Source organism: Neovison vison, chromosome 2 (genome assembly GCF_020171115.1).
Source record: "Neovison vison isolate M4711 chromosome 2, ASM_NN_V1, whole genome shotgun sequence".
NCBI lineage: Eukaryota > Metazoa > Chordata > Mammalia > Carnivora > Mustelidae > Neogale > Neogale vison.
The window spans coordinates 96,030,443-96,054,237 of NC_058092.1; the positions used below are offsets into that span (position 1 = coordinate 96,030,443).

General features: G+C 41.3%; 2 protein-coding genes across 3 annotated transcripts; one reads left to right on the top strand and one right to left on the bottom strand.

Moving 5' to 3' along the window:
- Positions 1-410: 410 nt before the first annotated feature.
- WDR77 (WD repeat domain 77) lies at positions 411-8,846 on the bottom strand. Of its 2 annotated transcripts, XM_044238911.1 has the most exons (11): positions 8,538-8,846; positions 8,100-8,285; positions 6,943-7,084; positions 6,604-6,653; positions 4,204-4,274; positions 4,017-4,071; positions 3,467-3,538; positions 2,804-2,912; positions 2,201-2,269; positions 1,474-1,549; positions 411-1,418 (listed from the first exon to the last, which is right to left on the bottom strand). In XM_044238911.1, the coding sequence occupies exons 1-11, from the start codon at positions 8,650-8,652 to the stop codon at positions 1,266-1,268; spliced, it is 1,098 nt and encodes a 365-aa protein (XP_044094846.1). In that variant the 5' UTR covers positions 8,653-8,846; the 3' UTR covers positions 411-1,265. The 2 variants fall into 2 exon arrangements, with proteins under 2 accessions (XP_044094846.1, XP_044094845.1); XM_044238910.1 differs by having other exon boundaries at positions 411-1,549.
- A 73-nt stretch (positions 8,847-8,919) lies between these two features.
- ATP5PB (ATP synthase peripheral stalk-membrane subunit b) lies at positions 8,920-23,452 on the top strand. The gene is made up of 7 exons (XM_044238912.1): positions 8,920-9,053; positions 9,333-9,369; positions 13,241-13,386; positions 15,298-15,461; positions 15,858-15,983; positions 21,978-22,157; positions 23,211-23,452. The coding sequence occupies exons 1-7, from the start codon at positions 9,014-9,016 to the stop codon at positions 23,286-23,288; spliced, it is 771 nt and encodes a 256-aa protein (XP_044094847.1). The 5' UTR covers positions 8,920-9,013; the 3' UTR covers positions 23,289-23,452.
- Positions 23,453-23,795: the final 343 nt, after the last annotated feature.

A 23,795-nucleotide genomic window follows, 5' to 3' on the forward strand; every position in this document is an offset into this window, starting at 1 on the left:
CTTCCCATCTTACCCCAAACCCAGTAATCACATAACTACAAATTCCAGTATTTTTACTCAGGGTTATTGTGATGACAGACCTCACATTTGGCAAGGGTGAAGCATGGAAGGTTTACTTACAAATATTTTGTCCATATTCCCCTTCAAACTGGCCCAGTTTCAGGTGATTTTTAGCTGAGCTAAACTCGCAAAGCACCAAAGCACATAATGGATTGCTATTTAGTTTCATAATCAGTAATTGGCCATGATTTCTGGGGTTAACTAGTCCACCAACCCAAGCAACCATATTTAAGTCCCAAGTAGCTACTCTAAGGGGCTAGGGAAGGACACACACAAATACTGGGCTCTGATACCCGGATGACTCCCATTAAGTGAGGTATGTCTAATTACACATAATACACGCATCAAAAGATAGGCCAACAAAGCCTCAGCTTTTTATTTCACCAACTAGTATTTCTGATTCTCTGATGCTGTATTTTAAAATCTTCAGAGTCCCTAGAGACAGCATTCAGACTTCCTATATCCAGAGAAAAGGGTCTAGAAGCCAGGAGAGGTCAGGCACCAAGCTGTTTTCCAGTGAGAAACATGGTAGACCTTTCTCTGCACAAGTCTATGTCAGTTTTTAATTTAACTGAAATGCCTTTATGCTCTCCACCATCCCCCAACTTTTTCCACGGGATCTATGACAGGAAAACACTCATCTTTCACATATATAATTCCATGGGGTGGGGTGGGGGGGCGGGAACGTTATACAGGCACCAGCCAAAATTTTATCCAGCCAGAAAATGGACTTTTGACTCAGTTTAATGGCAAAGAGATGTGCAAAACCACATGAGTCTCCTGGCTTTTCCTTAAGGTGAGCTGGATGGGATTTTTGTGAATGGAAGCATTGCCATTAAGAAAGGCAGATTAAGTTCTATAAAAAATAAAGTTGCTCCTATCTCCATGAGTAGTATATAAGCTGCTTCCAAGAATCCAGGGATGTTCACATCCCACACCTCATCCAGTCATGGCCAATTCTTCATGCACAGCTACATAGGAAGCATAAAACCCTTTTGTGAACTTTTTTTTTTTTTTTTGGTGGGGGGAGGGCTTGGGAAAGATGTAAGATGGGGTTTTTTTTTAAATTCCCTCCCACCACCAAAAACTATGTATCTACACACACACTCAGACACACATACATATCCAATTTTAAGAAAGTTTTTCTTCCCTATGACTGCAAGATCCCAGCATCCAGCTTCCCTCAGGGTGAGAGACAAAGCCTATTAATTGCCCAGATCTGCTGTACTAACATACTGTATAAGGCTCCTGTGTGGTATCACAGACAGAAAGGGCAGGGGCAGATGGAGTGGATACTCAGGGGGATTTGCTTTTTGTCTTAAATCCACTCTACTCGGCAACACTCTTAGGTCCAAGGGCTGGGAGAGGCTCTGTAGGCAGGATGTGGTGGAGGACCTGATGGTCCCAGCCCACTGTGGTAAGGAGGGAGTGATTGAGCGGGGACCAAGTAGCATCTCTCACAAAGTCTCTGTGGGCTCGGCTTCTAAACCTAGAAGAGAAAAAAGGAAAGTCTGGGCATGATGAGAGACAAGAGGAAAAAGCAGATTTAGAGAAGAGAGAATCCAACACAACCAGGGCACCTTTCTGGATGTGTGACACAAACTTCACCATATGTGTGGCCTTGTCCCCATGACAGCAATGTAGTTATCCACAGAGAACTTCATCAATCATTCAATCTGGTGCCCTCATTCCATAAAGAAATGGTGGCTAAAGCAAGGGGAGAAATACGGGCCAGGATCAGAGAGCAAATCATGGCTCTCTTGGTGAGAAGGAAGTATTAATTCCAGTACTGGGTTTGCTGCCTTTCACCCCCCAGCACGTTGCATATACGTATGTGTTCTTTATGTGAAAAGGGTAGTCCCTTTCTGCACCTGATCTTAGCCAAAAGGCTGAGAAGTGATGGTTAGTCCCTTTCTGGAGATGGCTAGATCACCAGACTTGGAAATCCCACCTACCACCACACCCCTCCTTACCAGGGACAGAGCTGGCTGTGAGTCAGCCCCAGGGAGATAGTGTCTCCCCACTCCCACCACCGGGTCCCCTTGAGGGAGACCATGCACTTTGATGAAGACAGAAAGGACCCAGCCACCCACAGCTTTTCTCCCCGATTCTTGACCACAGGATCCCACTTCACACTTACACCTCAGAAAGGCCTGAGTCCAGCACAGCAAGTGAGCAGTCTTCACTGACAGAGGCCAGGAAGGGGGTGCTAGGAGAGCAAGGGGAGGGTTATGACTGGCAAAGCTAACATCCCAAGACAAATCCTGCCTGGTCTAGCCCCCACCTCCCATCCAAAAGTGACCTGGAAGAGGTGGCCCGATCCCCACCCTGGGTTAAGGTCTGGCTACCTCTCGAGTCCACATTATAAATCCCAGGGAAAGAGGAGGGAAATGGAATAAGCCAGGGTGGATAATCATCCTGGCGGCCAACTACCCCATCTGGTCCTCCCTGCAGCTTTAGCAAGAACCTAGAAACTTTCCCAACCACACAGTCTCAGAAGCACACAATATTAATCATTCTGGGTGTTGAGCAGGAAGAGGATCTTATTTTAGCCCTGTGCAGGCAGAAACCAAACTACCCAAAAAAGGACTGTGGTCTTCAGAGATCATCCTCTCCTGAAACCTCAGCCAGAAAACCATCTGCTTTAAGGAATGACCTAATCAGCTGATGCTCTGCAAACATAAGCATGACCCAGCACTGTCCCAATCATACCCATCAGGCCGCTGGGGACAAAGGATAGTACCTGTGTGGGGAGAATACCAGCTCAGTGACACACTGGGAGTGCACAGCTGAGCTGAGGGCACACCTTGCACTCTTGAAGTCTACAAGGGAGATTGTCCCACTCTCATCACCTAGAAAAAAGAGGAAGCCCATCACAGTGGATAAGAACATGGGCCCTGGAGTCAGCCATACCTGGATCTGAATGCTAGCTCCTCAACCTTACACGAGCTAACCACTCTGAGCATCAGCTTCTTCTTTTGTCAAATAGGGTAATTAGTCACTGGTGATTGTGAAAATTAATGAACAAGGTAGTTATCATTTTAACCACTAACTATGCCATCACATGTATAGCCTGGCAGCTATGAGAGCATGGGAGTTATTCCTACTCTCCAACAGAATGCCCTATTTGGCAATCCACTTGTTTTGTGGTCCACTGACTTCTGGCCATGCCCAGAATACAGGAGCTGGAGGATACAATCAGGAATCAAATCTAAAAAGTCATCATGTTTTCCCAAGCCAAACTAAACCCACTCTTGGATCATCCCACCCTTCCCACTGGTATAATTCACATAATACCCAAGCATGTTGCTGAGACCGAGCAGCTAGGGCCTCATGCATTACAGGGTCAGCGTGCTCTCATCCTCCCCCTTCCCAGAGTCAAATGCTATGGGACAGGCTGCCTTACCAAAAACAAAGACTTCACTCTGCTGAGGATGCCAAGCCAGGGAGGTAGGAAGGTAGCCAGAGGCAGTACAGCCTGCAATGAGAGAAGAGGGATCTGAAACGAGACTCAGAGCCCAGCTCTGTGAAGAAGCTTCTCCTACAAAGTCACTCCAAATCCCAGAAACACCATTATTCACCTTCCCAAACTCTGCTAAAGCAGTTGTGTCCCTGCCCTTGACCCTCACACCCTCATTTATCCTTTGGACCCCTGCCCTTTCTGGACACGAGTCACACGCAGGTTTCAGGCCTAAAGCATAATGGCATCAATTCCGGCCCCTTTACCCACCCATCCCAGAAACGTAAAGTCAATTGGTCACCCACAAACCAACCCTTCCTCTTGGTACCCACTGCACAAAATGCAATCAACAGAGCCTCAGTGGGGAAAGAAGTGATTATGTCCTGTATGTCACACTGACTGAGCATCTGGTGACTTTGCCTCTGTCTCTGGGCAAGGACGCCTCTTCCAGGTGGGTTCCTAGGACCACCCTCCCACCACTGGCTCTCAGACTCACCCATCTGTGATGCTGGCTTAGGACAGCGGGTATCCCAGAGTAAAATTCTGTTGTCCTAGAAGGAAGAGCAGAAAAAGAGCTTCATAACCCAAAAAGCAGCTGCTGGCCAAGTCTCCACACTAGACTTGTGGCCAGAGGGTTCAAGTGTGGTCAGGAAGTAGGGAGGGAAGGAAAGGCTGTATCTCACCTCACTGCATGAAAGGAACATGGAATCCTTGTGGGGGGAGGCTGCGACACAGGTGACCTGCCCGGAGTGAGCTGTGAAGGAGAGAGGTAGGGAGGTATGACACAGCAGAAGCTGGAGGCATTACTACTGCACAGCCCAGATACTACCCAGGGAGGTGTGAGAAAAAGGCCTTATCTCATGATGCAATTTAAATAAATTTTTGTGAGAGATTCTGGATTAGACAAAACCTAAAAGAAGATGTTGATGGAGTTCTAAAACCTACAAAGGCTTAGGGAAGAAAATGAATTAGTAAAGAAAAGGAAAGAAAAATTAGGGGCTACCCAAGAAGAGTGAAGGAATTTACATCCCAGAATAGCAATTCCAATACAATAGTAACCACACACCACCAGATAACATACAGACACTTTCAAAGAAGGTCTGCACACTGAAACATTTGCTGAAATTGACTGAGAAGCTACCAGGGTCTGCCGGTGCCCCTTTCCTGCCTCCACTTTCACATCCCCCTTCTCCCAGTTGAAGGGACGCACACCTCTCATCCACCCCACATCGCGCCCTGGTACAATGCCCAGGTGTCAAAAACCTAAGGTATTAAACCAAAGAGGCTTTTCCCTAAGAGTCAAAGAGCAAAAAAAGAGCATCTGGGTAAAATTCACTGCAGGGGCTGGCCTTGCTTCATCCTACCACAAACGCTAGAGTGATTCTGGGACTTATCTCTGTTTCTGTCTAACAATGAAAATTTTGAAAACCATGGCAGATGGTTGTCATAAGGACACATCTGACAGGCTGAACTGAACTTAAAAATGAAGTGAGACTTTTTCTAATAGAAAGTTACGTCTAACTCGTTACGTCTAACTCGGCCAGCTGGCCTAACAATGCAGGCGATGCAGGCTGTTTTTTAGCCAGTTAGGTTACTTTGTAGACATTTTGCAGAGACTGAAGGGGCTTAATCTGCTAATACAGTGCACAATAATGATATGGCCAGAAAGTACCTCCCTTGCAACCACTTAAACTTAAAGTAGATGCCAAATTAAAAAATAGGTGAGAGGGTAGTTTTCTGAAAATTTTTCAGGAGGCCTACATGGTAAAAAACTTTGAAGATCACTGTTATTTGTTATTACAGGCCGTGGAAACCACATACAATTTAGCCAGACTACCTGAGATAGTCTGAATATGGCTCTGTCCGGCAGGAGATGTAATCAAACCACCTCTCACAGTTCTTTCTTAGCCCTAGCATCCACAGAAAGCCACACAATGAAAAGGAATTGATTGCTCACTTGAAAGCAAAGCTCAGAGATAAGCACCATGGTGGGGTTGCAGGGGAGATACAAAAGATAGAATAAGTGGTTCCTCTGCCTCAAGGGATGTGCAATTCAGTGGAGGGAGTAAGACAGAACTACAAAGAATTAATGAAAAAGGATGAACGGAGGAAGTGCTGAAAGAGTTAGGGCAGAGCAGGAAAAAATCCCTCATAGGCCTAAGAAACAAAAGGCATGTGTATTAGATGCTAGGTGGGCAATTTAACATTGTTTGACCATTTACAAGTCTCGGACCCTGAAGGAGTTCGTGATTTTTGCTGTGGCACGTATGTGAACCATACACTTTGTGGTTAGAATTGACAGGGAATGGCGCTTAGGCACTGAGGGAACCAGATGTTCATCCAACATCTACATCTCTTGGCCAAACACACATTAATTCATGAAGAGTGGATCCCCGAATAAAGTCAGCGGCTACCACTATTAATGAAGTTGAGTAAAAGAAAAATAAAAAAGTAACATTAATAGAAAGTAATAGCTCTCGCCAGAAAAATAGAAATTTTATGGAGATGAATATTCAAAAGTTCAAGATTCACAAGTCTCAGGGTTTATTCTTGGAGAATGTCAAGGACCTCCTGTGATCCGGTTCAATTAGAGCAGTATGTTTGAAGGGGGAGTGACAGAAGGGCTTGAATGCCCTGAGAAGAAAATGGAATATTAACCCACAAGCCACAAGAACCACAAAAGATGAGGGACTGCAGATGGAGAGAGGAGGTAAGTGCCACCATCTGTGCGAAGTAAAACCTGAAAGCAAAAGAGAGCATCAGAAATGGAAAGGGAAATCACTGACCAAGTGGAAAAAGACTCCGAAGAACTCGGGGACCCACTGATCATGAGGAAGCAGCAAGGGCAGAAAAGGACTGAGAGCTGGAGTCTCATGTAGCCAAGAAGATGGTGAAGCCATTACCAGAAATAAGGAAATTGAAAAGGCAATGGATAGATATTGGGGCCTGACTCGAGTTTTGGAAGAAAACTATCAGGCAGAAGCGCAAGGAACTGTTTTCCCTGATATCTGAAGTTCAAAGAGCCCAAGGGGAGAATAAAAACAAAACAGCTAAGGCCAGGACTAAAAAGAATGTGCACTTACCCCGGTATGAATTCAATACCATCTGCTGGGCAAGGTCCCAAACCTTGATGCTAAGAAGCAAAAGGAAAGAGATTCTTAATTTTGACCTGGAGTATCCACATAAAAACACGTGTTCAAACAAGAACTTCCTTTAACTGACATGACCTATGTCATTGACTACTGGGCTTCTGCTAAGCCCTATTCACAATGGATTGTTGTATCTCTAGAAATGTTGTAGATATGTCATAATTAATAACCGTGTTCTTACAGCACACCCAAAACATTACTCTGAGGCTAAAAGGAGAATAAAGACACCCAAAAGAGGTCTAAGATGCAGAAGCAATGAGCATAAGCACCCACCAGAAGTCTTTGCTACCGCTGACCGCTTGTGTGCCAGAGCTCAGGACACTGACTGTAGACACAATGTCATCATGCTCATACTTGCAGAACTTGCTGACAATGAGTGTCTCGTTCTCATCCAGCTCCCACAATTCAACAGCACCTGTTGGGAGTGTGGAGAAGGTTGAGGAAAATGAGTGTGGATTACAGTAATACAGTAAGTCACTTCTAGGATTCAAGTGAGTCCACTGTCACTAAACTAACAAAGTAAACTATTACTATAAAAGCAAAGTCCATTATTACTAGAGGATTTAGCTTATTTCCAAGCCATCTGGCTTTACGCTGGCATTACTGTTTCTTAATAACAGTCCAGACAATTAAGCAGGGAAAGCTTCTAGGAAGACAGGGAAAGACGGAATGGCTGGCAAAATCCATTATCTGGCTTCTTTGAGAAAACACTGGAAAATAAGTCCCAACAGACAAGGACAAAGTCTCAACAATCTATGTAGCATACAGTCTGGTGTGGTTAAATCTTTCCAATTGCTTGGACATTAGTATTTGTTGAACAATTTGAATAAATGCCCTGTACCTTCTTTAGAAATGTTGTGAATAACTGAATGTCTTGCACAGTGACAGGTTAAGTATAGAGAACCCTCCAAAAGTTGTCTTAAGTAGGCAGTGCTCAGGCTCAACTGTCAGAGAGGTTCAGTTTTTAACGTCCCACTTATCCTTCCATGCAATGCCTGCCAATATCCAAACACTGATTTTTTTTTTAAACTCCAAAGACTCCATTGCTGAACCTGACTTTCAGAACAAACAAAGCAGAAGGAAGACATTTAAAAAGAAGAAAATGGGAGGAAATGGAAAGAGACAGCACAGACTGACCTAAGCATCATCTTTAAGATCAAGATCATTCTTGGTCTGGGTTGAGGGGGGTGATACTGGGAAGGTTATAGGGAAGAAAAATGGTTCCAATTCACTTCCTAATTTTGTTAGAAATTCCCATGAGGCAAATTGGAATCTCGGAAACGTTATTTTGCCGCTACACAAGAGCGCTCCTCGGGCCAACACCCTCAAGCTCCCCCAAGCACTGAGTATGGGAAATTAAAGATTGAACCCGGTTTGATCTGTACCCCATCGTCCATTCCACCTGTGGGGTTGTGGAGAAAGTGACTCACCTGAATCGGAAGCCACTAGGATACCTCTGTCCCCAACCCAAGTGAGGTCAGCCACTCCGGCCTCTGTCTGGACTCCAGCGGAGCAGAAGCCTTCGTTGGGGGCGGCACAAGGGTCCTTGAACAGCCAGAGGGAGCCAGCCCAGCAACGGCCACTCAAGCTGGAGGCCCCGAGCAGAAGCGCCCCATCTAAACGAAGTACAAGCTGTCAGCGCGGGAGGAGTGAAAGAGCTCGTCTCCATGGTGACCGCACAGACCAGCACGCGGGCCGAGTCTGGATCTGTGCTCAGAAACCCGGGGCAAGGGTGGGGACTGAATTAAGAGACGCGAGGCAGGGGTCGGGAAGGCATGCGGGGCGGGGGCAGGCTGGAAAGGCCAGTCCCGGGAAAGGGCAACCCGAGCCAGGGTGAGGGAGCCCCCAGGCCCGGGATCTCCGCTCACCGGACCGATACCGCGCAGCCTCCAACTGCCGTTCCATACAAGCGGGCGCATTAGGGGGAAGGTTCCACTCGCGGACCGCCGGGGGCACTAAGGGGGGCGGGGTTTCCTTCCGCATCTCCACGGTTTCAGCTCCAACCTAGAACCAAACTGGACGACAGCCCAAGATACGGCACCCGCAGCCCCACGTGGTGCCCCTCTGGGCCTCCGCCCCTCTCCACAGGCTCCAGCCACTCTACATCTCGCGAGAATTGCTTCTACGGTTCCATTCCGTGGTCGGCAGCGGCCCTCTGGCAAAAAGTTCTCCGCCTTCCGCGCGTCTTATCGCGAGAAAAATAATACGAGGCAAAGTTAGTGGACAGAGGGCACAATGTTCTCTTCTCGCGAGATTTGTGAGCGACCATCTTGCTCCCGCCCCTGACGGAGTGTCTTGTTGGGGTCACTGGGACGCAGACCGTACTGCGCGGACCCTTTTGACCATGCTGTCCCGGGTGGTTTTTTCTGCGGCCGCTGCAGCGGGTGAGATATCTAGACCCTGGTCGGGGCAGTCAGAGTGACTGCAAAGGAGTGTGTCTAGGGTAACTGGAGGAAATGGGAGGAAAGGAGGTGTAGAAAGGCGCCGCAAGACTTGGGCCTGAGTGGGGAATTAATTACGCCGCTCGCAAGGGGCGCGCGTGGGGGTCTCGGAGTACTGGAGAGGGAGGTGCATGGCCTTAGTGGGCGGGCTCCGCGGGGACGAGGAAGGGACAGACCGGATTTCACCTTGACCTTGCTGACCTGCGCCTTGTTTATGTGCAGCCCCCTGTCTGAAGAACGCAGCCCTTCTCGGTCCAGGGTAAGTAAGAGGGGTGTAATACCCCACTTCGTCCTTGTTTTAGCACTTCATTTCACTTCTGTGTAACCCCGTCTTAGCTTTAGGCCTGAAATTACCCTTCTTTAGGTAATTTTGAAAGGCTTAAAGCTTCATTGAAACTGCCCGGGACGTTATCTGGTCATCTTCTGGCAAAGACTAAGAGGGTATGTGATGTGTTCTAACTAAACTGGAAGCTGGTTTTGGTGTCTTCTAAGCCCCGCCCCTTTCCCTTGTGACCTTCGTCTGGACTTAGCCGCGGGAATCGGAATTTCTAGATTGCACACCCAGAAGCAAGTTTTAGTAAATAAAATATTGAAGCATGTTGTTTTTAGTCTCTCTCCCATATTCCGACTTTTACTGCCGGAGCGTAAGAGTCCGAGAAATTCATTGATTCAGTCAATCTTACCTTGCCACTTACATAACAAAAGATAGAAAAATGAGTAAGGCTAACCTGCCTTCCCTGGAGCTCAGTCTCCGAGAGGAGCAGCTATAGATCGTAGTGGTTTAGAGCAAAGACTGTAAAGCTAGAGTTACACCTGGTTCCTTCACGTACCAGCTGTTTCCTCCTCTGCAAAATGGAGATAACAGTACATTATGGTTAGAATCAAGAGACTTAATTCCTGCAAAACTCGAAAAGCAGCACTGGATATAGAGTATGTGCTCAGTGTTGACATCTGTTACTAATGTTTCATAAATTATAAATCATGTTAGTTTTCTTTGGACTTTGTCTTTTTGCTTCCAGACTTAGACCTAAATCTTGACAAAATTTGACAACTATTTTTGCCTTGAAAAAAAATGGCTTTTAATTAATTTGTAATTAGTTTTTGTGTGTGCAGTAAAGTGAGATTACAGTCGCTTCCAACTTAGCAGAGAAAAAAGATTCCATACATACAGGTAAACAATTTTAATAGAAGTCATAAACAAAATAATTACATAGGTAAGAGGAACATACTCGATTTCTCTTGTTTCACATTCCCTATCTAATATATCAGCAAGGCTCTTTCTCCAAATTATATATGGACTTGTAACCACTCTTCCACTACCAGTGCTACTGAAGTATGAACCACTGTCAACTTTCTCCTGGTCTGCTTCAGCAGCCTCTTAACTAGTCTCTTAGCATCTCTATTCTTGTCCCTTTATAGCCCATTCTCCTAGTAGCTGTAGGAATTATATGAGCTCCTTGTCTCACTGAAATAAAATCCAAAGTTAACATAACCCAGAAGGCCCAACATGAATTGATCTCCTCCTACCTCTTAATTTATCTCCTTATATTCTCTTTTTGGCTTCACTCTCTAGCCATGCAGGCTTCCTTGCTGTTGCTGTGAAAAGCTTATTGTTGCTCAGAATCTTTGTACTTGCTCTCCTCTTTTTCCCCCAGGTCATTGACTTAGATGTCATCTGACCTCACATCAAAAAAGACTTTTACCATTCATTGCTTCTTAGCACCTACCTTACCCCATTTTTCTTTGTAGACTTTCAGCTGCCTGAAGTTGTGTATAGACATACACGCTAACACTTTCCACAACCCCACTAGAATGTGAAGGCTGGGACTTGTCTGCTCGTTGCTGTGCCCTCAGCACCTGCCATAAGAGTGAATGAATATAAGACTGGGGAGACCTTTATTTAAAAGGATATGCTTGAGATGCTTTGAAGGCTGGTTGGGCTTAGCAGCCATTTAGTAAAAGTCATTTCAGGCAGAAGAAACAGCATGAGGCATGTGTTTGGGTTTTTTTGTTTGTTTATTCTTGAGAGCTCTAAGTAGTTCATATGGCTAGAGGATAGGAGAATGAAGAAAGAGGAAGATTTAGAATCTGACAGTTGTCATGTATACTTTGTTAAGGAGTTTGTTTCCTATAGGCAGGAGAGCCAGTTCAAAAGCTTTGAAGTCAACTTTGCATTTTAAAAACATTGGCACTAGTGTAGAGGGGCTAGGTTTAAAGAGGGTATTTGTTGAGAAGCGGGAATACCAAGTTTTGGATTAAGTAGTTTAGGCAAGAGATGATCAGGGCTTGAACTATAACAGCCAGTTCGGGAGAGGATTTGAGTTGGCCTAAAGCAAGTTCTCTAGTTCTGTGATTTAAATCAGTGGTTCTTGGAGCACCTGGGTAGCTCAGTTGGTTGAGCATCCAATTCTTGATCTCAGCTCGTCTCAACTCAGGGTCTTGAGTTCAAGCCCCATGTGGGCTCCACATTGGGCATGGAACCTACTTAAAAATAAAAAAGGGGTGCCTGGGTGGTTCAGTGGGTTAAGTGTCTGCCTTTGTTTCTAGTCATGATCCCGGGGTCCTAGGATCCAGCCCTTCATCAGGCTCCCTCCTCAGCAGGGAGCCTGCTCCTCCCTCTTCCTCTGCCTGCCACTCCCCCTGTTTGTGTTCTCTCTTTCTCTATCAAATAAATTAAAATCTTTATAAAAATAATTGAGCATCTGCCTTTGGCTCAGGTCATGATCCTGGGGCACTGGGATCAAGCCCCACATTGGGCTCCCTGCTGGACGGGAGGCCTGCTTTTTCCTCTCCTGCTCACCCATCTTGTGTTCCCTCTCTCCCTGTCTCTCTGTCAAATAAATAAAAATCTTTAAAAAATGAAAAGAAAAAAAATTGAATAAATCAGTGGTTCTCATTCCAGAACAGTATTGCCCTCCAGGGGACATTTGGCAATGTCTGAAGACATTTTTGGTTGTCACCACTGGGGTGGGGTGGGAGGATGCTGACTGGCATTTAGTGGCATAAAGGCCATGGAGATACTGCTGATCACTACAGTGTACACGACAGCTTTCCATTATAACAAAAATTGTCTATAGTGATGAGGTTGAGAAACCCTGATTTAAAAGAATCTTGAGCATGATTCCTAAATGACAAAACTTGAAATAATTATTTCTGAAGAAATAATCTTCAGAAGCTAAAAGAAACCAAAATGAATGAAATAATATAAATTCTTACACTTTGAAGGGATAGAGGTAGAGTGGGGCTCAAAAACATACTGAGAATTTGAAGGAGTCTCAGCTTGACAGCATATGTAAAAAAGACTAGAGGGTTTTATTTCATCAGAATTTTAATGAACTGTCACTGCTGTAACTACTAAAAATGCAGTCTTGGGCTATTAGACTATGCAAATAATTTACAAATCCACAGTAATAGTACAATAATTCAAGCTCAGTAATTAGCAAGTTCTCAACACATATTTGTAGAATGAATGAATTGGTGAAGCTGTAGTTAAAGTAATTTTGTTCTGTATACCTTACTGTAGGACACAAAATCAGAGAGCTCGTTGTGGACAGTCAGGATTGTGAGAGAACAGATGTTTAACCCACATATTTAAACCCACATGTTTAACCCACAACGGGCGTTTTGTATGTTATATAGAATAATAAAATTTAGAACTAATGGATAGAGGTATCAAGTATATACACAGCATCTCAGAACATAAGTAGAGCTACCCAGCCCTGGAAAGTCCTGTTTCACACTGTGGTTAATTAGCACCCCATGACAGATTATACTCATAAAGGTCGGAGTTCTGGCCATCAGGGTGCTCACAACACAGTGGATACGTAATAGCTAATTGCTTACATAGAACTTTATTGTATGCTTAGCACCATTCAAAGCACTTTACCTAAAATCCTCCCAGCAACCCTATAAAATCATCTTCTTTATTCCCATTTTACCTAGAGAAAGCTGCAATTACAGAAGCTTCATCTACTTGCTCAAGTGACTGGTGTAGGATTTGAACCCAGATAATCTGTCTGCAAAGTCTACATTCTTATATATTGTAATTCTAATAATAAACATATAAAGTGCTAGACAGATGACCTAGACCTGCAGAATAGCCTTTAATTTTGTCTAATTGCTACCCGTAGGGTATTGCAGGCAACAAGGATCTTCCACACAGGGCAGCCAAGTCTTGCCCCTGTACCACCTCTTCCTGAGCATGGAGGAAAAGTTCGTTTGGGCCTGATTCCTGAAGAATTCTTTCAGTTCCTTTATCCCAAAACTGGCGTAACAGGTAAGCATTTGCCCCGTGTTTGATAGTATGTTTTGGTGGTATAGCTTATGTTTATGTAGGATTTTAGTGGTCTCTTACCTCTTCCACTTACACACAAAAATGAAGTCAGCAGTAAATTGTGGAAGTAATTCAGTGGAACAGTTGTGACTTGGTTGCCCTAACTTGTCTATGAAGTAAAGTGTTTGGGATCTTAACTTGATTTTATAACATTGTCTCCATTTGTTGGTACATACATCCACTGAATGCCTGCTCTGTGCCAGGTACTCTTCTGGGCATACAGTGGTGAGCTGTGGTGACTGCCATCACAGAACACATGTTCTGTCATAGGATAGACAGTAAAGAAATGAATAACTGTATGATACATTGTCAGGTAGTGGAAAGAGCTATGGGTTAAAATAAAGCTAGGTAAGATAGTAGAGGTTATTATATTGTATATATAAGTAGAAAACAGAAATTGAGCCATATTTACCAGTTTTTTCCCTTTTAAGAAGACATACACTATTCTGAGACCTTACATTTTTTATAATGCAATCTGCCTTCACTTACAGTATTTAATCCTCACAGCAGTCCTGTAAGAGATTTTTATTACCAAGAGTAACTAGAAAATAAAGAATTTGCTAAGATTTGGTCTCTCTTTGGTGACTGGGTTGGACTTAAATCCAGGTTCTCCAATTCAATATTCTTTTATGGTATCCATTGCCTTTCTTGCTCCAGCTACTGCTGTGACTAGGAAACACTGGAAACCAAGGTGGTTGTTGTCTGGTTTTTTTACCCCTCCAGGGAGTGGCCGAAAAGAACATTTCTGTAACTGAAATTGCAAGAAACATTAGGGTCCTCAGATCCCCAAAGAAGATTTAAAAAAAAAAAAAAAAAGTTACCTATGATAGGCTTTTTTTTGCAAGTTCACAGTTAAAATTTTTAATTTATGTTCAAATTTAAAGTTTATGTAATGGAGGTAAATTTTAAAAAGAGCTGTTGAAACTTTTTATGGAAAACTGGATAAAATACGTTTGAAACTGTTAATGCTTTTTATTCCTGTAATACATCGTAACATCCTTTGGTACTTGGGGTGCTCAGAAACACTTGTACAGTGCTGCCCTTTAGGGAGCAGTTTTGTCTGTTTCTCGTATCTTCTGAGGCATAATATCATGGTGTCCTTTCAGAGCTCACAGCCTGGTTAAAGAAGATAGTTATATTTGAAGCATTGTAATTAGGCATTGTAGGAATTGAGAATCCTAATATTGAATTCATCCTTTTACATATATACTATTTTCTGTTAGGATTTTTTTGTTTGTTTTCTTGCTTGCTTATTTCCAGTGTCAGGTGGGCAGGAATGGATAAATTTTATCCTGACCAGTGTTCCCATTATAATATATTTAGTTGCACAAATTACTTAATCTGTCGTGCCAGGCACTCTGCATACCTTATTTCTTAGTTTTTTCCATCCTGTGAAGAAAGTACTGATCACATTTTATAGATGAGGAAACTAAACCTCAGATACTTGCTTAGTTTCTTCTGTGTTGCAGAGCCAGATTTTCTGGAGTCCAGATCCTTGTTTTTTTTTCCACCCTACCATGCTGCTCCTCAGTGCAGGGTTATTTATAAATCCAGCTACTCTGAGTCATTACATAACACCTTCAACAATCAAATGTAGGACTTTCTTTCTTTTTTTTTTTTAAGATTTTATTTGCAGACATCACAAGTAGGCAGAGAGAGAGGAAGGGAAACAGACTCCCCACTGAGCAGAAAGCCCAACGTGGGGCTTGATCCCAGGACCCTGGGATCATGACTTGAGCCGAAGGCAGAGGCTTTAACCCACTGAGCCACCCAGGCACCCCAAAATGTAGAACTTTCTGTCTTTCCTTTCAGATATAGTATATCCATCATAAAGTAACTTTTCCTTTTTTTCAGGACCGTATGTGCTTGGAACTGGACTTATCCTGTATTTTCTGTCCAAAGAAATATATGTGATTACTGCGGAGACCTTCTCTGCCATATCAACAATAGGGTTGCTTATCTATATAGCTAAAAAATACGGTGCCTCTATTGGAGAATTTGCTGATAAACTCAATGAGGTAAGCACTGCAAACCTGATTTCTCATTTTAGATGGTATTAAAAGCATCAGTACCATCAAGTGATGTTTCTGATGTTAATGATAGGGGACAAGCATATAGAAATGAATCTGATTACAATGATTAAAATTATAGAGTGTTAATGTTACTAATTTGAGACTTTTTTAAATCTATAAAACTTTGTTCAGTTTTTCCATAGTTATGTTCATTCAACAAGATATTGCATAGCTATTATGAGCAATTATTTTTTAAGGATTTGTGCATTTCTGCCTGTATGTGTATATGCTTCTTCATGAATGTTTTCACAAATGAGGAATATAACTTTGAGAAAGCATAGAATGAAGCTGTTTTTATTGCCCCTAATGCTTTTGCTGATCTTTTTTGTAAAATAATTGCAGCAAAAAATTGCCCAGCTAGAAGAGGCGAAACAGGCTTCCATCAAACAGATCCAGGATGCGATTGATATGGAGAAGTCACAGCAGGCACTGGTTGACAAGCGCCATTACCTTTTTGATGTCCAGAGGGTAGGTTTCAGAACCTTCTAAGGAAAATAAAGTTACTCATTTTTGTGCATTTAAGACAAAAATTAGAATTTTATGAGGAATGGTTGAATATCTTGAGCATAGTTTATTTAGAAATGAGATTCAGGTGGGGCTTGGCAATTACAGCTATTTAGGTGTTTAATATCTACCAAGTAGATAAATAGTTACTCTAAAATTAGAATAAAAGCTATAAAAGAACATATTTTGGATTCACACAAAAGGAAAGTAGCCATTAAATTATAGCTGACTAAAAAATGATACTGTCTAGGGCCATAGGTGAAATACTCAGGTATGCTTGCTATGAGGAAGTCTGAGACCTTACATTTCCAGTTCACAAAGCAAATTCAGGTAGCTGTGAAGCTTTTTACCATGGTCAGGGCATCATTAGATTCTAAAATGCTTCATTTCTGAAACATTTTTAGGAATATGCTCAAGTATTTTTGTTTAACATCACATCGTTATTTACTTTGAGCCCCTGATTTATCCTGATATTTATAGTGAGATGACCTTATATTGAAATTTTATGTTACAGAAGTGCATATGAAATGAAAAGTGAGATGCTAAGGTAAAGTATCTGAAATAGTAAAGATCTAGGCTAGTATTTCTTAGTGTGGTCTTAGTATCACATGTATCAGTCCTCTTTGGTGCAGGTTTATGGACCCAGGCCAAGACTTGTGTGCTCAGAAACACTGTTAGAAGCTACCTAAGAATCGATATTTTTAAAACTGATCCCTAAAGATTCTTAAGCACATAAATGTTTGAAAACCTCAGGAAACTTTAAAACCTCTCCATATATATTTAGGTTTCAACCAGAGAATGCTTCCTATCTCATACATGATATATACTTTTCAGGATGTATCTCTTTAATTTAATAAGAATCATATGGTAGTCTTTACCTTTTTACTTACTTACGAAATATTTAATGACTCGATTGAGCTTTTCCTGTATAGAGACTCCGGTCAAAGGCAGGTGTTTGGGAATGAAAGAAAAGTCTGCTTTCATGGAGTCTGCCTTCTAGCCAGGGGCTGAGAGGATAGAAAATAATTGAGCAGATAGGAATGTCAGTGATAATGAGTGCTGTGTAGAACCAACAAACTAGGAAAGGAAGAGAGATCTTAGAAGGGAGTCATTTATAATGGGCAGTCTAGAAAGGCCACTAATTTGTTACTTGAACAGATTTCTGAGGAAGTATTGGTGAAAGCTCTGTGGACTGGTGGCAAAACAGTATTGTAGCAGAGTGAGGAAAAATTGTAAGGGCCCTAAACCTGGAAATTTATTTGGTATAGTCAAGAAGTAGTAAGGAGACCAGTGTAGTTGAAGCAGAATGGGTGAGGAGGAGAGAGGAAATTGGAGAGTGGTCAGGGGCTAGAGTGGGTCAAGTCTTACAGCCTTCTCTGTGGACTGTGACCTTTCCTCTGAGTAAGAAAGTCATTGAAGCTTTAAGCAGAGGAGTAACACGATCTCACTTGCCTTGATGCAAATAGCCTTTGGTCTTGTAGCATTGGCTTGAAATGCCTACAAGTTAGTGAAGTAGAGTTGTTAGGTGTAGACCATTGGATATAGGAGTTTGGAATTTATGAAGAGAAGTCCAGAATTCCAGGCTGGAGATTTGGGAGTCATAAGCTGACAGGTTGTACTTAAAGTTTTAAGACATGATGGGGAAGAACCAGTGAAAACAAGGACAGTTCCAATGAGTAGTCATCCTAGTTATGGTCAGGAAATAAAGGGCTTACAAATTTGCCATGGATTTAGCAACATGGAAGTTCTTGGTAATCTTGGTAAGGGCTGTTTTAGGAAGTAATGGGAGTTGGTTGAAGAAAACATGGAAGGGAAGAAATTGGAGTCAGTATATACAACTGTCAAAATTGTCAGAGAGTTTTACTGTAATGGTAGGAAAAGGAATTAGTTGCTAGGAGGGGAGGATATAGGAATCAAGAGTTTTTTTTAAAGGATGGAAAGTATTGTTACATGTTAGTGTCTGATAAAAGGAAAGAGAATAATTGATGCAGAAAAAAGGGAGAGAAATTTGCTGGAGTAATGCCCTTCAGTAGGCCAGAGGACTTGAAGTAAACGTGCGGGTGACGGGGCTGGCATTGACAGCTCAGCTGCAGTTACAGAAGGAAGGCAAAGTACACAAGTATGGGTTCTGACTGGTTTACATGTGGTGAGAAGTTTGTAGAAGCTCTTTTACTGCTCCCCTTTTCTTGGTGAACTAGGATGAAGGCCATGTGCTGAGAGTGAAAGTAGTCGAGGAGATACCAGAGATGTAGGAGAAAAAAGACCAGGAGGATGAATGGACTAAAGAAATGTACTTAGAGGTATTAAGGGCCTCCTTGAGATTAAAACAGGCAAACCTGTAAAGATTCTCATTACAGACTAGAAGATAACAACATCCCTGTCACTTTGTTAAATCGATATTTTCCTGGAGATAGTAGCTGGATTCAAGAGTATCAATTATTAAAATAATAATTATAATTATTAAATAATTAAAAATATAATAAATATATAAATTATTATATATTATAAATTAAATATTATTTATATTATAATATTTATTTATTATATATAATATATTATTATATTTATATTTATTATATTTTTATTAATAAATATTTATTATCTATTAATATATTTATATATTAATATGTATTTATTAATATATTAATATAATATATTTATATATAATATATATTTATTAATAAATATTTATTATATATTACATATAATATATTATATTATAATATTTATTAAATTAAATATTATATTATTATAAATTAAATAAATATAATTATTAAATAATTAATAATAATTAAAATAATAATTATAATTATTAAAATAATAACCAAATTCAGTCAGGTGTCTAGGTACACTGTTAATATCTGATAAGCAAAATCTGTACCCTTCCATATACAAATAGCAGTCAGTTAGGCAGTACACTGGAAGAAGATAAACTGTATAGGAAAAGATGCCTTGAGTAAACTTCACTAGAAATGTGCGGAGTTTTTCCTTCAAAAAACATAATGATGCTTGTGAGGTATAAGGTTCTAAGAGCCTTGTTCTTAGATTGGAAGGCTCAGTGTTACAAAGACATCAGTTCTCCCTACTTTAATCTTTACACTTAACACATTCCTAGAAGGAAAATAACTAATAGTCTGGAGGGAGGGGTTGTTGGGACTTGGACACATTGATTATTAGTTAAAAAAGGAAAGAAAGACTATCCAGGAATATTTTGAAAAAGAGAAGTAATAAACAGTCTTGCCAAATACGAAAATACGTTATAAGATTATAAGGAGTTGTAAATAGTGTGGTGCAGTGCATGAATGGAAAGTCATTGTGGCACAGTAGAGGAGAAGATCTAAAGATCCATTTAAATGCTAAGAACGCTAAGCAGTGTAGATGTCACAGTTCCGTTGTAGAGGGGAGAGAATTGGCACCTGTGTAGACACAGCTTTGGTTTCCTACCTTTCACTTTCTACTAAAATAAATTCCAAATGAATTAAAGATCTTTGTAAGAAATGAAGTCATAAGGTAGAAAAAGAGAACACACACACACACAAAAAAATACCTTTGGAGTTGACAAAGCCTTTCTTTTTTTTTTTTTTTTAGATTTTATGTATTTATTTGACAGAGATCACAAGTAGACAGAGAGGCAGGCAGAGAAAGAGGGGAGGAAGCAGGCTCCCTGCTAAGCAGAGAGCCCAATGCAGGACTCGATCCCAGGACCCTGAGATCATGACCTGAGCTGAAGGCAGAGGCTTAACCCACTGAGCCACCCAGACGCCCTTGACAAAGCCTTTCTAATAAAGATTAAAAAATCCACAAACTTAATGGTGACAGATGTTAACTAGGCTTACTGTGGTGGTCGTCTCACAGTATATTTGAAATACTGAATCTATGTTAAACACCTGAAATTATACCTCAGTTTATAAAACCTTTAAATTACACCTCAATTTTTATGAAGTCCATGGATCAAGATGTGTGTACACACACACAACCAATAGAGTATTGCTGAGCCCTCAGAAGGAATGAAACCTTGCCATTTGCAACAATGTGGATGGAGCTAGAGAGTATTATGCTAAGTGAAATAAATCAGAAAAAGAAAAATACCAGGGGCGCCTGGGTGGCTCAGTGGGTTGAAGCCTCTGCCTTCGGCTCAGGTCATGGTCCCAGCGTCCTGGGATCGAGCCCCGCATCGGGCTCTCTGCTCAGCGGGGAGCCTGCTTCCTCCTACCTCTCTGCTTGCTTCTCTGCCTACTTGTGATCTCTGTCTGTTAAATGAATAAAATATTTAAAAAAAAAAAAAAAAGAAAAGAAAAATACCATATGATTTCACTCATGGAATTTAAGAAACAAAATAAATGAGCATGGGGGAAAAAAGAGGCATACCAAGAAACAGACTCTTAACTGCAGATAACAAACTGATGGTCACAGGGGGGTGGTGGGTAGGGGCTGGATGAAATGGTTGATGGGAATGAAGGAATGCACCTGCTACAATGAGCGTTGGGTGTTGTATGGAAGTGTTGAATCACTGTATTCTACGCTGAAACTAATGCTACGCTGTATGTTAACAAACTGGAATTTAAATAAAACTTGAGAGAGAAAAAAAATAAAAATTTTAAAAACCCGGAAACTATAAAGAGGAAAAGTTGTTAAATGGATCTCATGAACGTTTTACATGTAAAAATAATCATACACTAAGTTAAACGACAAACTGGGAAGAATAAGTTTTTTCCATCTGACACAAAAGGGTAGTTACCTTAGGAGAGACCAACATCCCAGTAGAAAACTAGGCATAGGACACAGACCATTCATAAATAAATAAATGTAAGTGGTTTCTGAATATGTAAATGTTCTTAGAGAATGACATTAAAATTCCTATTTTTTCCGCTTAAGAGGATAGAGAGTAAAAGGTTTAATTATCATTGGTTAGGGTTTGAAGTAATAGGCATTTGTGTTACTGGTAGGAGAATGAAGTGTAGTTCAGCTTTTTGTAGAATGTGACAGTATTAATCACAGTTTAAGAGCATGGGTTTTATAGCCTGGCTCCTTGTATTCAGACTTTGGCTTTACAGTGTATTACCTCTGTGACTTTTGATGAGTTCCTTAGCTTCTGCTTCAGTTTCTTTGCTGTAAAATGGATATAATAATAGCAACTATCCAATAGTATGATTATAAGACTTAGCTGAATTGACACAGTTTTTAGAATATAGTAGGTACTATATTGAGTACATGTTATTATTACAGCAAGTATTTTTTTTTTTGTAACTTTGTTTTTTACTTATTTTAAAGATTTTATATTAGAGAAAGAAAGAGAGAGAGTGCACGAGCGGGACGGGGAGGGGAGAAGGAGAAGCAGACTCCCCACTGAGCAGGGAGCCCAGCAGGGGACTGGATCCCAGCATGACCTATGCTGAAGGCAGAGGCTTAACCAACTTAGCCACCCAGCCACTCCATTTATAGCAAGTATTTACACATAAGTGCAAAGACATACAGAACAGTTGCAGCATTATTTCTGGTAGAAAAAATTGGAAGCAGTTTAATGTATTAATAGAGTTTAGCTAAATGAACTCTGGATTATGGGACACCAGTGTAATAGAATTCAGGGTAACTTAAAATTGTGGTGGGTCTAGATGTCACAATTAGTAAAAATGATGTGTGTGCATGGGTATGTGTGCATGTCTGCCTATACCTGTATTTTGTTTACTGAATATTTTTGGGAGAGAATACAAGAAATACAGGAAGGTGGTGCCCTGTGGGTGGATGAGAGGAAACTCACTGTATGTACTTTTAAGTATATTTTTGCCATATGCTATTAGAATTTATTTACCACATTCGTCTCTTATCTGTTCATGTTAAATAAAATAATTTATCATAAAATACAAGGAAGTGGTGAGGTATTCTAATCGCAGAATCCACAGAGTGGAAGTGATCCTTCAATAATGCCAAGTATTTCATCGGTTCTGAATTTTGCTTCAGAATAACATTGCTATGGCACTGGAGCTTACTTACCGGGAGCGGCTGCACAAGGTATACAGGGAGGTGAAGAATCGCCTGGACTATCACATCTCTGTGCAGAACATGATGCGTCGAAAGGAACAAGAGCACATGATAAACTGGGTGGAGAAGCATGTGGTGCAGAGCATCTCTGCACAGCAGGTATGTGGTGTTCAGAAGCTTCTGGAGTTGTACTGGTTTCTCTTAATGGGCCCCTGCTGTTGCTGTCTTAGGATAGGAGTAGCTGTCAAGGAGTCTTTAGCCTAGAAATGCTGGGGTTGCCCTGGTTCATTGTGGGTAGTGGTAACGTGGAAGACACTGCACAGCTACGTTGGTGGCTTTCCTCTTCCTCACAGTGTGGTCTCCACAGGGTCCCTCACAGTCTGAGACAGTGGCAGATAATTGAGAACACTGATCGTGGCACACTTGTACTGAGGTTCCATCACGTGGGAAACGTTAACCAACATAGTTCATTTCTCTGCACAGCAGACTGGATAAAACTATTTCTGAGTCCCTTCCATTCCCTAATTTCCATGATCTCTACTCGGTTTCCTCTTCCCAGCTGCTTACATTTTTGCTCTTGAACAGAAAAGAAATGATTTTTTTAATTACTTGCCTTAATTTGTTTTCCTTTTTAAAGGTTATATTCCTTTTTTCATTAGGACTTGATTTCTTCTTTCCCAAATATATGGAATATATAGGCATTTCTGATAATTTTCTATATAGCCATCAGGGACTAGAAGAACAGGGTCTACCAACATTTAGTGTTTTTTTTTTTTTTTTTTAAGGAAATTGTCATACCTAAAAATAACATAATTAAGAAATGGGGAAAACCCTAAAGAAAAAAGATAAAATTTTTATTCTTAACATTTCTGTGTTGTTAATGTTTGTTAGGTTGCTGTTTCTCATACAGCTTTTAGCTGTACAAGCTAACAAGTGGCACGTGGTTATAGGAGTGCCTGGCTTCAAATTCTACATAGATTTCACTCATAAAAACTGTGAGCCGGGAGATTTTAACTAATTCCCTGGATTTGCTTAGAGTAAATTGCATCCCCCCTTGATATGTAAAAAATGTGTAGTAGTCTGTCATGTCATCTTGAGAGTCTGTAGGAACCTCAAGATCTTGTAACAGGAACTGTCATTTAGAATTACAGTATTTATACGTACTTCTGTTATTTGGAGAGGTCTAACTAGAGTTCTCTTTCCTTATCATAGGAAAAGGAGACAATCGCCAAGTGCATTGCAGATCTAAAGCTGCTTGCAAAGAAGGCTCAAGCACAGCCAGTTCTGTAAATGCATCTATCCCAGTGGTGACAGCTAGAAGCAATTGACTGAAGAAATTAGTCCATGTGACACAATCGTTCTGTATTGCTGTCTACTGAAGTTACACTTCACCTTCCCTAAAAATGAAAAGTTTGTTTCTTACAGTGAGAGAATTAAAACAATCTGTTGGTGAACGAGATGTTTTTCATCCTTTCATGATCACTTTTGAATGAGCAGTTGCTTTTTTTTTTTTTTTTTTAAAGATTTTATTTATTTATTTGACAGAGAGAGATCACAATTAGACAGAGAGAGAGGAGGAAGCAGGCTCCCCGCTGAGCAGAGAGCCCGATGCGGGACTCGATCCCAGGACCCTGAGATCATGACCTGAGCCGAAGGCAGCGGCTTAACCCACTGAGCCACCCAGGCGCCCCTGAGCAGTTGCTTTTTTTTTTTTTTTTTTTTTAAAGATTTTATTTATTTATTTGAGAGAGAGAGACCGTGAGAGAGAGCATGAGCGAGGAGAAGGTCAGAGAGCGA

Coding starts and splice junctions, on each gene's coding strand:
- ATP5PB (XM_044238912.1), top strand. CDS start 9,014: ATGCTGTCCCGGGTGGTTTTTTCTGCGGCCGCTGCAGCGG. Junction 9,370..13,240: donor GCAGCCCTTCTCGGTCCAGG/GTAAGTAAGAGG, acceptor TGCTACCCGTAG/GGTATTGCAGGCAACAAGGA. Junction 22,158..23,210: donor AGAGCATCTCTGCACAGCAG/GTATGTGGTGTT, acceptor TCCTTATCATAG/GAAAAGGAGACAATCGCCAA.
- WDR77 (XM_044238911.1), bottom strand. CDS start 8,652: ATGCGGAAGGAAACCCCGCCCCCCTTAGTGCCCCCGGCGGTCCGCGAG. Junction 7,085..8,099: donor CCTAGTGGCTTCCGATTCAG/GTGAGTCACTTT, acceptor CACTCCCAACAG/GTGCTGTTGAATTGTGGGAG. Junction 3,539..4,016: donor TAAGCCAGCATCACAGATGG/GTGAGTCTGAGA, acceptor CTCTCATTGCAG/GCTGTACTGCCTCTGGCTAC.